Source organism: Opisthocomus hoazin, chromosome 2 (genome assembly GCF_030867145.1).
Source record: "Opisthocomus hoazin isolate bOpiHoa1 chromosome 2, bOpiHoa1.hap1, whole genome shotgun sequence".
NCBI lineage: Eukaryota > Metazoa > Chordata > Aves > Opisthocomiformes > Opisthocomidae > Opisthocomus > Opisthocomus hoazin.
The window spans coordinates 98,199,201-98,212,821 of NC_134415.1; the positions used below are offsets into that span (position 1 = coordinate 98,199,201).

Genomic DNA, 13,621 nt, shown 5'->3' on the forward strand with positions numbered 1-13,621 from the left:
GGGTAAGCTGTATCAGTATTTGACCACCCTCACAATAAAAAAGTGTTTTCTTGTGTTCAGACAGAATTTCCTGTTGTTGATCTCCCCTGACCTGCTGGAAATACTCTTCCAAATGCAGGCCAGGATATTGTTGGCCTTTTTTTGCCATGAGGGTGCATCACTCGCTCATGGTCTGATTGTTGTCCAGCAAGTTCTTCTCCACAAATCTCCTTCTCAGTCTGCTTCCAGTGTATACTGATACCTGAGGTTATTCCTCCCTAGATGCAGGATTTTGCATTTTCCCTTCTCCAGTATTGAGCCCTGGGGTACATCACTAGTGACTTGTCTCCAGCTGGACTTTGTGCCACTGACCACAACCCCCTGGGCCCAGTTGTTCAGACGGTTTTCATTTCACCTTACTATCCACTTATCTAACCTGTACTTTGTCAGCTTGTCTACGAAGCTGACAACATGAAGTTATGGGAAGTCAAAGGCTTTGCTAAAGTTGAGGTCAACAACATCCACTGCTCACCTCTCATTCACCAAGCCTCATTCACCTCATTTTAGATGGCAATGTAGTTGGTCAAGCATGATTTCCCCTTCATAAATCCATGCAGACTATCCCAATCACCTTCTTGTTTTTCATGTGTTTGGAAATGGTTTCCAGGATTTCCTCTATCACATTCCTAGGGATTGAAGTGAAGCTGATGGGCCTCTAGTGCCCCAGATCTTCCTTCTTGAAGACAGAAGTGATATCTGCTGTCTTTCAGTCTTCAAGAACCTCTCCCAGTCACCATGACCTTTCAAAGATAATGAAGAGTAGCCTTGCAATGACATCAGCCAGCTCCTACTGCACTTGTCACTGCAATCCATCAGGCCCCATGGACTTACAAAGATTTCCTCCATCTGAAGCTGCTGGATGCAAGAGACTGACAGCAAACAGCGACTTCAGTAGCACTTGGCTCCTGCACCTTGTGACCATCATCTTTAAGGATGTATACACTGAATGGAGAAAGTATGCTGGCCTCTTTTTTATGCCCTTCTGCACATCTCTCAGCTGCTTCTGCTATCTCTGCACAAACTGCTGCATCGCCTGGTCGTTATCTGGTCCTCTTCCTAAAAGGGTACTTGACCCTCCCTAATCAGGGGTCAGCTAGAACTTGGGCTGCAGACACCCTTTGGTGCAATCAAGGACAGCTGATGGAGTTCATTAGAAGCTGCTAGAGCTACCTGTACCTTAGCCTTACCTGGCAGCAGCAGGCACCCTCAGGTTCCCCAGAGTTTTCCCAGAAGTGCCTAAATCCCAGAAAAAGCTCCCAGAAGCTCAAGAAGATACCAAGAAGATCTCAAAGAAGCAGACACTGCTGCACAAACTGCTGTGTATGTTAGCTGCGTGCTGGGCTTGGCTCTTCTACAGGCCAACTGAGAATGAAAAATGACCATTTCTAGATTTCACAGTACAGCTGTCTCTTCACAGTAAGAGAATTTTTGTAATTCATTGAAATATAATACTAAAAAATTAAATTATTTTCAGAAAAAATAGTATTTATAAAAAATGCATCAAGTTCAGGGAAAATCCCTGCTACAAAGATATCTAACTGAAATTCAGCATTGATTTCCAAAACTTTTGGATTATATTTTGGAAATACAGATTTCACTTCACTGCATTTAACATAGTAAAGGCAGAGTCTGGAAAACTCCATGCAGTGTGTAGTTATATGTACCAGAAATTTTTAAGAAAGTGCAGCAACATGACAAAATTATTTAAAGACTTTAGAAAATTCTTTGTGTGGAGAGCTGAAGGACATTAGCTGAATTTTCTAACAAAATAAGGAATGGTGATTTGATTACAGAGAAAAAACTTTAAATATCTCTTTAATGTAAAGCAGATATTACAACAAAACAGTTGTTGAAGGCTTACGCTACATGCCGAGTTGTAAAATAAAAAGCACATTTTGAAATGTGGGATTAATAAGAAACACTGGAACAAAGAAATCAAGGAGACTTGTTAAGTCTCTGTTGACGACTTTCAGATGGAAACTGCACTTCTATGAAAGATATACTTCACTAAAGTGCAGGAATACTGAGAAAAATACTCAAGTTCTGCATAATGCAGGGAGCCAGGAAGATGGCGTAGTTGTCCACTGTGGTTTAAACTCCACGCAATGCTAGGTTAGCACCCACTCTTTCTATTTTTTGTTTGTCAGTAATATTGGACGAGGGACTTTTCTGAGTAACACCTAATCACCTTCTGAAGCTCCTGCTGTCATTCTGAACACTGATGTAACAGTATCAGGTTGCTGCAGCAGTAACATTCTGCTCTGAATGCCTGAAGCCAACAACAGGGACAGTGAAAAATTATGTATGAACGTAATGTCCATAAGATGGCTTAACGTTTCTCATGCAGGAATGAGGAAAAGTGAATGAGTAGATGTTTCTACTGGCCCACTTCCCCCAGTGACCAGAACTAAAACCAAAGGCTCTTACTTAGCATGTTCTCACGTCTAACATAAATCACTGAACTAAAGATAACAAAATTAAAATAGTACACAAAATCACTAGTGGTAGAGCAAAGAGAAACACCAGCCTTTTCTGAGAACAGCAAAGGTTTGGGGACTCCTTTCACCCACAGGAAAACTGTGGGTACCATGGCAAAAGGAGAAACATAAGGGCAGTAAACGTTCATACAAAATTTAACTTGGTTCACTCAAGACATTGTCACAACAAAGATGACTTTAAACGAGTATCGTATATGTCTCAGGTTGGTTGAAGAATCAGAAATAAGTTCACTGTGTGATTCTGGATATGGCCTGAATATCATGCAGCTACTATTTCTTCTGCCATAATCATTACTTTCCTTTTCTATGTAACACTCTAAATAAGGATGCACCATATATGATGAATCATTGCATATCTTTTTTTTTTTTTGTAGAGCTACAGTAAATGCTAAGTAGTTTTTTTTGTGTAGCTAGAGAAGCATGGTAGTAAACAGAAAGCCACTTGTTTCACTGTAGCTCACAACCCTGTTCCTCCTTTTTTATTGCTCTGCAAAGGAAACAAGCTATATAATTCTGGAGATTGTTATTTGTACTACCTCACTGCTCACGAAGGTTGCTCTCTTCTCCTGCATAAGCCAGCTATATGCAGAACGAGAAGACATAACAAACAAGATGAGAGGAAAAGGTGTCACAATAAGTGAAGAAAGAACAGGGACTAACAAGTTTACTCTTATAAACATAACCGATACACTTGTTAAATGCTAAACTATTAATGTGTTTGTTTATTCAGAAAATAAATATTTATGCATTTTGCTACTACAGCAGTATGAACGAAGTAATATGCATAAGAATGCAATTTTTATTTATCTTCACACTAATTGTTCTCCATGACTACACTAATTCAAATTTTTAGTGAGTTTGGAATTTTCTCTGAAGCAAAGCCAAAAAACAGAGCATGTGTCCTGACACAGGATCCTTTAATGCTGCACAGATCTAGTCAAACAGCTTTCAGGGCTTCACCTCTCTCATTCTGAGTGATCTCCTTTTAGTACATTTCTGTAAACATATCACATTAGTATACACTGTTTTCTGCAAACTCTTTTGTCCTTTGGGATATCTGGAAAGCATCCCGGGAGACCAACTTGGACAGAAGACATGTCACGCACTTCTGTCATCAAGTTCCATTGCTGGCTTATTTGAGTACCATCATTTAAACGCGGAAGAACCTAAACTTCTCTCTGACACGGGAGCAAGATCATATCCCAGCATGATCATACAGTAGTAATACACTGGATCACCAAGTCACAGAAAACAACAAACTTGGTATTTTAATAATCACGTGTTGGCTCAAATGATACCCCTTAGCTCTATCTACAGTGTATACATTGGACAAAAGCTGTTACCACTTTATTTAAAATAATATATTGATCCCCCTTTACTCTTGAAATTAATAACCTGCAGTCATCGTCTATTTCAGTGATGTTTTAAATTTGTGCTTGTAAGCCAGTTTTACATATACGTGAATAAGTATTTTAAGGTTGGCATAACTTTGAACTAAAAATCTACAATTCAGTTAATCTTTATATTTATTATAATTATACAATGATATATATAATTATACTTATTGTATTTCCACAATAATTATTACATGTATTTTTACTATGTAATTTTTGATGCAGGTTATTCCTATGAGGTGAAATAAATATTACTACCCATACTGATTCCTCTTGTCTTAGTTCTCTCTATAGTGAACGCAGGGAGATAGGTGCCCACTCTGGCACAGGCTCCCACCTTTCGTATTTCTTAGTAGTTTAATATTAAACTCTGATCTTGGATGATATAATAAAATTCCACTTAAAACACTCGAAAATGAAAACACATGGCTCAGGCCAGTTCAAAGAGGGAAGAAATCCGCTGGCGTGGCTTCTTTTCTTCCCTTTCTACCTCATTTTGTACTGCCACTTACCAAAGTCACTAGTCCTAACATGACTCGTCTACATGTTTATTTGAGTTTTGGACAATATCACCATTTACTCTGTTAATTTTCCTCAGTTCCTTATATCTTGCTTTAATGTATGTTGAGAGGTCTCTAACTTACACACTTAATGATTCTCCTCTCAACTCCTTATTAATCTAAGGCTAATTCTCAAAGGAGCTGAACACTTCAAAATGTTCCTCAGATAAGTGAGAATTAAAAATTTGAATGTAACATGTACAATGTGAATGGGAAGTTTAAAAAAAAATCACTTTCTCTAAGTGTGGTGTCCAAATTGAGTAGATACTTTCAAAGGTTTTGAAGTGGGTTGTTTTCCTAATATGTTAACAATTCCAGTCTGCAAAATGGACACATTTAGGTCTGAACAATATGCTGAAGAAAAATCATCAGTTAGTTACACGCTCAATATTCTGCTTTAATCTTCAAAAGACAGTCCATGATAAAACAAAGAACTTCATATAATGTGAAAGATTTGGAGGATCTGCTGGAAGCAGAACAGAGGAATGACATCTACAATTAAATAAAAAGGAATATTTAATAGCCATTAGATGTGCACTGTCCTGTTTGTCATTACACAGAGCAGAGATCTTGTTACAAACAGTATGTTATTGTGGAATTAAATGTATTGGAAATGCAAATGCACATGGGAGTTGAATTAAGATTGCAAACTATGTTACTAATGCTCGGGCAGAGGTGGCCTGCAGAAAGAGTATTGTTGTGAGCATCTCACTGGTAGAAAGATAAAGACAGATGCTGAGGCTTTGTGGACTGCTGTTCCCATTGTTTGGCTCAAGGCAACTGTGTGCATGGCTGAGATTATAAAACAATCAGTGCTCCTGTTTTTATAGATATTGGAGTGAGACAGTAGTTATGAACAGGAAATGTCCACGATGAATGTATCAACCCCCTGATTTCCACTGCAAAATGAAAAAAAAAGAAAGCATTTCCAAATTAATTTATGCACCATTATATATAATAGTGTGTTAACTTTGAATCTTTGTCTCAAAAGATTAAGAAGTTAAAAGAGTGATGTCTCTAAAACACAGACATATTTATAACTGTTCCTAAAAGAGAACTCATAATCTGTGTGTTTCTGCAGATTCAACACTCCACAGAAAAATGCTCTCAAATATGCTAAAACTGGATATCCATAGCTTTTCAGTATTCTGGATACTTAATTGCATAACAGTAGGAGTCATAGTGATTATAAATTCCTTAACAACATGTTAATATGCTATTAAATATGCTTCAATAGTATATTCACCACGGAATTTTTCTGAACAAGTTCTCAGTCCTTACTGTGAAACTTAGTAACCTCAGCTTTCAAATTTTCATGTTCAACTTAAGCGAAATCTAGTACTATTTTTGTAACTTAAAAAACAATATAATATATAGCTTTGGGGCCTACATGCCATTACTCACTTTGTTCAAGAACTGCTCTTCTGTTATTGTTATTATTATTGCTGGAATTCTTAAACTGGCTTTTCATAACTCACTGTAGTTGAGTAAGATCAATGATGAGTAATACTAAATCCTTCCATTTCAGATAATTTAACCGAGATACTAAATATCAAGATGCCTAACCAAACCAAGAAATATTGAGAGATCCAACTTAAAAACCACAAAATAGGCACAATTTAACTCATAAAAATATTGAAATGTTTGAGTCTGAATATCGTCTCACACTTATAGGAGCAGACTAGATTATTGCATCTCAAAACTGAATTATTTCTTGTGATACCACAATCGTAAATATTCATTATCTGTTCTACTGAACTACCAAATTCAGTAAGTCAGGGAAAACAAAATCACAACACAGCAAAACCAGCCAGTCAGTTACTTCATTATATTAAAATTCTGAATAACCAAAGGTTTACTTTATATCTTGGACATAATCTCATCTCCTTCCCTCTCTTCCCCCCCATCTCTTTTCTCTGTATATATATGTTAGGGAGGGTCTGACACTTGCATAACAGCATCTACAACAAAACTTGGGTCACCAGTACCGGTTTCTGTTATTATTTTAGATAATGACCCTAAATTCGTATTTTTCTATATATCTTAGACATAGTAAGCTATTGTCTATCCCTGCCATAAAATGAAAACTTCTGACAAATTTTAATATTCTTTCACTTAAAATTACAGCAGAAACATGTTGTACTAATGACAATATCTACATCTTTGCTGCCAGTCATTAAAACACTTCAGATAGTTGAAATTGTTAAATCTCCTTCAACTGAAGAGAAATCTCAACTGTCAAAGCTCAGTTTGTTGTCTGCATGCTTCATACTCAGCTGCTACCTTTCCGTATTTTAGTAGTGCTCAGAAAGAAGTCACGCAACAAGGTCAGTTAACACACTCACCAGTTGTCCACCAAGTTTACTCACCCTTTGACCTTCTTTGCCAGGTGGACCTGGGGGACCCTCGAGCCCTGGCAAACCCTGAAAATACAAACATTAAACAAATGTAACATGGAGTGTTATTTTAATTCTCTATTGTTCTATAGAAGTAAGACTAAGCCAAAGAGCCAGATGTCAAGACAAAGTGTTTATTTCTAGTAATAAAAATAGGTTATTCATAATAACTCCTCTCAGGATAATACTATATTCAGGAGTGAGAAAAAATGCAAACAATAATTATTAATCACATTCCTCCACATAAAGGCTGAATCATTTGGGAAAGAAGAGGTAAGTCAGCACTACCTAAGCACAGCTATATTTAACTACGGTATTACATGAAAACTGATTTATCTTGTTAAGTTAGGATGCCATAAGAAAAAATAGTTGTATTGAATGACAACTTACTCTACAATTCAAATTCAAACATAGGCACTGAAGGGGGAAGGGAAGGGAAGGGAGGGGAGGGAAAGGGGACTAAATATAGCAGAAAGACTTCTGCTCGCTGTATTGTAAGAACCAGCCCTGCGCAGCTTCCTCTGTGTGCCTGGCTCGGCTTTTCGAAACCCTTCAGCGCCACTTCTCCCTCGCCCTCTCCCCCGACCAGGCGCTGGAGCTTTGGGTGTTTTGAATATGACCTCGACTTGTGAGCCTTCCTTCTGGACCCAGTGCCTTTACTGTCACAAACAGAACCACAGCCTGTTTCTGATGCTTTGGGGCTTTAATTTTATATCTGATTAATGTATGATATAACCATAAAGCCTTCAGATAACAGCTCTGTACTTAAAACAGTGCCCCCTCCCTTTACTTTATGAGTCACCTTGGAACACAATTTTTGAAAAACATTATTTCAAGGAAGCTCTCCAATTTCCATTATAGCAACAAGAAATATGAAATCAGTTTCAATGTAATCAGCAAAGAGCACTGAACAGTTCTACTTTGTATAATTAAAAAAAAGTCTTGACTTTAATAGTGCATAATATTACAGGGTATCACCAAATTAAAGAAGTTACATTTAGTTTATTTAAGCATTTAAAATATTAAATTCTTAACCATTTAAATTACTCAGACTCAGGTATTGCTTCAACTTTAGTTATATCTTTGGTCAAATTCTGAACTCCTTATTTAGACTCAATTACACATATTTATTGCCCCAATATGGGTAAACTGAGGCCCCCTGATAACCACATTTTTAAAAAGTGTCCAGATTTCCAGAAATGAACTAAAAAAGTTAATTTATGAGCTCTAATTCCCAACACAAATTCGAGAAAGTAAGTGGGCATGACAAAGCTGCTAGCTTGCGTATCTTCAAGTGATGTTTTAAGTAGAATGAAGTCTGACTTCAATTTTAAACAAGAATTCATCAGTTCAAGAGTTATTCTATTCTCATCATTTTTCTTTTTTCAAACATCGAAGCTAGCTGAGTACCTCAGACTATTTCATTGTCGGATATTTCTCCTTTCACTTCAGTTCATAATGTAAACAAGATAAGGTTTGGGATCTTTTACAAAACCGATGAGCACCATTTCCATCTTTCCCCCAAAATTTATGGAACTAGAATGTCAATGACAATGTTGTGTCCAACAAATAAATCACCGTAAATTAATTATGTAGCTTCTACATGCACAAACCCATAACGCAATATGCGAATGTGACCTCTGCAAACCCTTCCTGCTTTTTCCTCGAGACAGTTTGGAACTTGCAGAGAATTCTGTCTGTTCAACTGTTAGCAATATTCTACCTTTGTAGAGAAGTTCTGGGAATTCAGGAAGAGGTGGAGTTCTGTTTTGTTAATATTTCATTTCCAATGACAACTTTATGCAAGGCAATGCCATGAAAACCTGCAACGTCTGTTTTATGGAGGAGGAAATACTTAGCCTCACATATCTGTACAATAAGCCTCCAAGGGGACAACAATTACACAAGAGTGTAACTGCACAATAATGATAATTAACAGCCAACATTTTTGTCCAAGACCTAATTTTATTCTTTTTCTTCTCTCTACAATATTATTGTCAACAAAAAGGAATCAGATAAGCAGGTTTATCTTCGAGGAAAGGGAGGAGAGCAGCTTACAATTGGTAACTAGGCAGTGAGGACTACCCTGTACAAGGAGCCACATCCTGACATTGAAACCGAGGTAAAAGTTCACACCAGCTTCAGTGGGATCTTCGGTTTAAAAAGTGATAGGACAACTTGGGCCATATTAACTAACGCGGCTGTAAAACTGTAATAACTTGGCAACAGTAATGACTTAGCAATGCTATCCCTGTTCAGCATTCACTGAATGAGATCCTGGAAAAATAACCGAAGAAGAAACCTGCAGAAGCAATGAAAAGGAAAACTCTACAGTGAAATCTGTCTAAAGAGATGACTAAAATATCCCCTGCTGAACTCATATAAAACTTGGCAATGAATGTAACAGTTTAGGGCAGAAAAGAAGTATGTATTTGCAGGAAGGCAGACCAATGCGTCTACTTAGGTCTTCTCTCTATTTAACTTCAGAACATCTCCCTTTGGAGATCAAAGATCAGATTCTCCACTCCCTGAGATCCTGGATGGCACAATGGGTAGACAAACCCCACCAAAGGAGCCCACCACTGCAGACAGAAAGGGACAGAATACAGACTGAATATATACATGTGGCCTCAAGGGATTGTGTTGAAAACATTTCTGTCAGAAGGCAATCTATTTTACACGTACCATCTTCCCAGGTATACAACATCCAAAGCAATTTAAATGATTCACTATGTGTCATCCTGATAGTCTTGCGCTGGCAAGAGGATGGGTATGGCAATGAGCAAAAGGAGGTGTAGGCCATTGCACAAGGAAAAGTGAGATATAAGAACAGCCTGTCCCTGTGGCATCAGACTGGCAGGAAAATAGATGCTACAGGTGGCCTTATATGCATGCGATTTTCCTCACTGCCACCTTTGAGGTTGGAAGGAGGTACCTGCCTCATGGAGACGCAAACTAAAATAAGATATGCAGTCTTTAGGGTTGTACCTGTCATGGACCAGGCAAGGCCCTTGGAGTTATGTGCCTGAAAGAGCTTGAGGAACATGAAGTGGAAATGTCTCCAACACTACCGTGTAGCTTGGTGGAAAAAAAAGTCAGTAAGCAGGAGATGGGCTCAGGTGCATCTGAAACTTAGAAAATGTATTACAGTGAGTGAGAATGGCTATGAACAGAGATGAAACATGATGCACAGGCAGGCACAAGAGTGTTCTACAACATCTTGAAAACAAAGTTAAGAGTGGAAACTTGTGAATTCCTTCATAAGAAGTAAACCATAAAGGGAAATGCTGGCAAGGGAAGAGACGTTAGTTGTGAAGTTAGATAAAGAAAAAGCAACCATGCACTGAAGTACATGCTGACAGATATTTAAACAAAATATCGACAGATACATAAACAAATTATTGTCAAAACTTCGATTAAGCTTTAGTTGAGGGAATACAGGAAAAAAGACAGATTTAAAAAATGCTACAGTAGAATAAGTGAGCTTTTAAAAGAACTTATATGTCATTGAAAATATGTGTAGGAATTAACATTTTAATACTTAACAGTCTATATTTGTTGCAAGTATCAGGAGATAAAGGCTAATAAGAATTATTAAACTTCAGATGGTAGAAGAAAAATGTGTTTGGAAGTGATAGAAAAATCAGCTAACAAATCAGCCAGTTAAGCTGTTTTAAGTTTCATAAGCTATCAATTTAAAGTGCATTAGCTGGCATGTAACTATCAGAAGCTGTTTATTGCAGCAGAGCTAAAATCCTGTCATGCGACCCTACAGGTACAAAAACATTTCTAATTGCCAGATACATCATGACAAGCATCCACAGAGGCATGGTGGAGGCTTGGTTCGTAAATTTAATAGCTCAGAGTAACTGCCTAAGAACACACTCTGAACAATAGCAAAGCTTTTATTGTGACTTCTTGGTGAATGAAACAAAACAAAACAGAAAAAAAAAAGTCTCAGCTGAAGTGGAAGAGTGAAGTTGTTATTCGTATCACTTCCTCTGGAAGCTTATGGCTGATGCCAAAAGAGTAAAATATTAGACAAGTAAGTATATTTTGGTATTCTGAAAGTTGCTTCAAAACATAGCTGACAGTTTTTGAAGCAGAAGGCCAGACAGCTGCCTTAGGTACTCGTGGGTAGCGTTGCTGAAACAGGTTCTGGGCACAGCAGCCTTTCCTTCTCAACACAAATTAGAAGTATAATACAAGTGCTAACATCAATAAGGCAGGTCTAATTAAGGCACAAAAACTGTTTCATTATAGACTGGTTTCTGCGTTCTACACATAAACTACTCTCCTCCATTTTTCTTCTCACTACGAATTCCAGAAAACACATGACCTCAATTTTTATTGAAGAAATGCTACTAGACAGGGAAAAAGTGTATGTAGTTTAGTGAGATAAGTCAAGAAAAGACAGAGACAAAGTCTGAATTAGGTATGCAGAAACAATCATGGCATTGTAAGAATAGGTCATTTTTTAACCATTTGAATATGTGAGCTTTTATAATGCTAAAACTTGCTACTTTAAAAAGACCCAGCTATAACCGACATGATTTGGCTTAGCAATTTGAAAATAATACTTTTATAAATAGAAAGGTATAGGTCTACTGAAACAAAATCAACACTTAAACCTTTTTACAAGTGAATTGGTGGGCAATTCCCACTGCAGGGGCTTGACCTAGTTCTTCAACACACACTTCTCACCAGGTAAAGAAAAACTGTTACACTGATGAATTACGTATACAAAGATCCCTCTGTAAAACCCACAAATAGAGCAGCATAGACTGACATAAATCTATAGTAAGGTAAAAAGCGACCATGGATTTCCGAATTCCTGACATAACACGCGAACATGGTAAAGAGCTCTAGCTTGACTGACTTGAAGAGCATTCCCCAGCCACCCAAACTCTGTTTGTGGGATGGATAGTACTGCTGTGGCTGCACTCATGCAAGAATGTCGCAGCATCGCAGGCAAGATGCATCAAGACGCAGTTCAATTAGGTCTTCAATTCATTTACTTGTCTGGAGGTGTTACCAGACAACAAGTTCTATTGTGCAGGTCATGATTGTCACTGCGATCCTTCTTTCCTATTTTGAGGATATTTTTCTCTGGCCTGCTTGTACCATATCGAGGGGAAATGAGTGACTTCCTCTCGTGTAAGAGCGGGCTATTACCCTTAGCAAGCAGAGGAGCTGAAATATAAATACCTTCCCCGCATTCAAGATGGCTATAGTACTGGTTTCCCAGACATCTTCAAGCCAGTTTACTTGCTGCAACTGTCCTGCTGCCCTACTTTAAAGCCCAAACATGAAGGTGAGGAAAAGAGAAATCTTAAAATACAACTACGATGGTTTCCTCTTCTTGTCCACTAGACTGCCCACCACCACCCACGTGGAAAGCCACAGTCTGCATACACACCTCACCTTTACAAAATTTTGCTAGAATAGGAAAAACAGCACAGGAAAAATCACAGATGGACAACTAACTTCTTGTTGTATTGCTGTTTCATGAGGGAAATTAGACTACCACTTATCTCCAACACCTCTGTCTTCAGCATTTCCAAACATGACTTGGTCCCGTTCATAACCTTACTGAAGTAACTCGAGATGGCAAGTTGAAAGATTTGCACCCCATGTTTTGCCTCTTCTTGCTAGTGCAGTAATACCATTTTGCCGGGGAGTGTAAAGTGGAATAGGCCGCAGTTTTGCTTTCAAAACTGCTGCCAATCCATTTACTTCTGTGGGAAAGGAGACAACATTTAGCAGAGTATTTCAGTCTGCCAGAAAACATGATCAGCTACACTTTCATGATAATTTATTACTGAAGCAAACAGAAAATATGTTCCTCAATGATCTCATTATGCTTTGGGTTTGGTCATTTCTGTAGCTCTCTCTTGTAACTTAAGTTGAAATCTACTTCGCTTCAGAGACAATCATTTCAAAGAGAAATTGGATGAGTAATTTCAGAGAAGTTCACACTTTATGAACCTAGTACTTTTAATAGACATGTGTTTATTTTCCAAGCAAAAAAGTTTCACTTAAAAACCTGAGAGGTAATTTGAAATGATTCTTTACATAGATGTCTACTGCACATGGGATTATTCCCAAACCATTCTTCTAATGAAGGACATTCATGTCAATTTAGCAGACTGTGAATTTTTGAAAAACAAATTTTCTGTGAGGCTAAGACATCAATCTTCACTTGTGCTTTCAGTATCAGTATTATTACATTAAGAAGATAAACAGACTGAAACTGCTGAAATGTCTTCTATTTCACTAAAAAGGTAATCTTAATAGGATCTTCTTCCATACTTAAAAAAGCATTTTTTTAAAGAGGAGAATATTTGCAAGTTAAACTGTGGGAGTTAAAGATATGTCTCATGCAAACCAACTGAAAAGAGTTCAGTATTTTCATGAAATTAATACACCTCAATTGAAAAAGCTCAAGCAATAAAATTCAGATTTTTCTTAGAGGTATGTATATGAAAGGAAGAGAATTAGAATGAAAATATAATTTTCTATCCATACTCTCTTTAGTTAACTAGAATTGCTCTCCTTTGATTTATGTCATTGCATGAAAAGAAAGAGAGGATAGTACTACTTCAGATGCTTATTAATGGGGGGAAAGTACCCCCTTCTTAAGTAATACAAGTTATTCAGATGACATATTTTTTCACTGTGAGACAAGAAAGGAATCATGTGCAGAAGTCAAGAGAAGCAAAAACTGGCCCATG

General features: G+C 37.5%; 1 protein-coding gene across 4 annotated transcripts in view; it reads right to left on the reverse strand.

Moving 5' to 3' along the window:
* Positions 1 to 13,621, reverse strand: part of COL19A1 (collagen type XIX alpha 1 chain) — a 214,630-nt gene that overhangs the window by 80,872 nt on the left and 120,137 nt on the right. For all 4 annotated transcript variants that reach the window (XM_075414584.1, XM_075414582.1, XM_075414583.1 and 1 more), the window contains one exon: positions 6,861 to 6,914. In XM_075414584.1, coding sequence (XP_075270699.1) covers positions 6,861 to 6,914 — 54 coding nt within the window. The remainder of the gene's footprint in view (positions 1 to 6,860; positions 6,915 to 13,621) is intronic.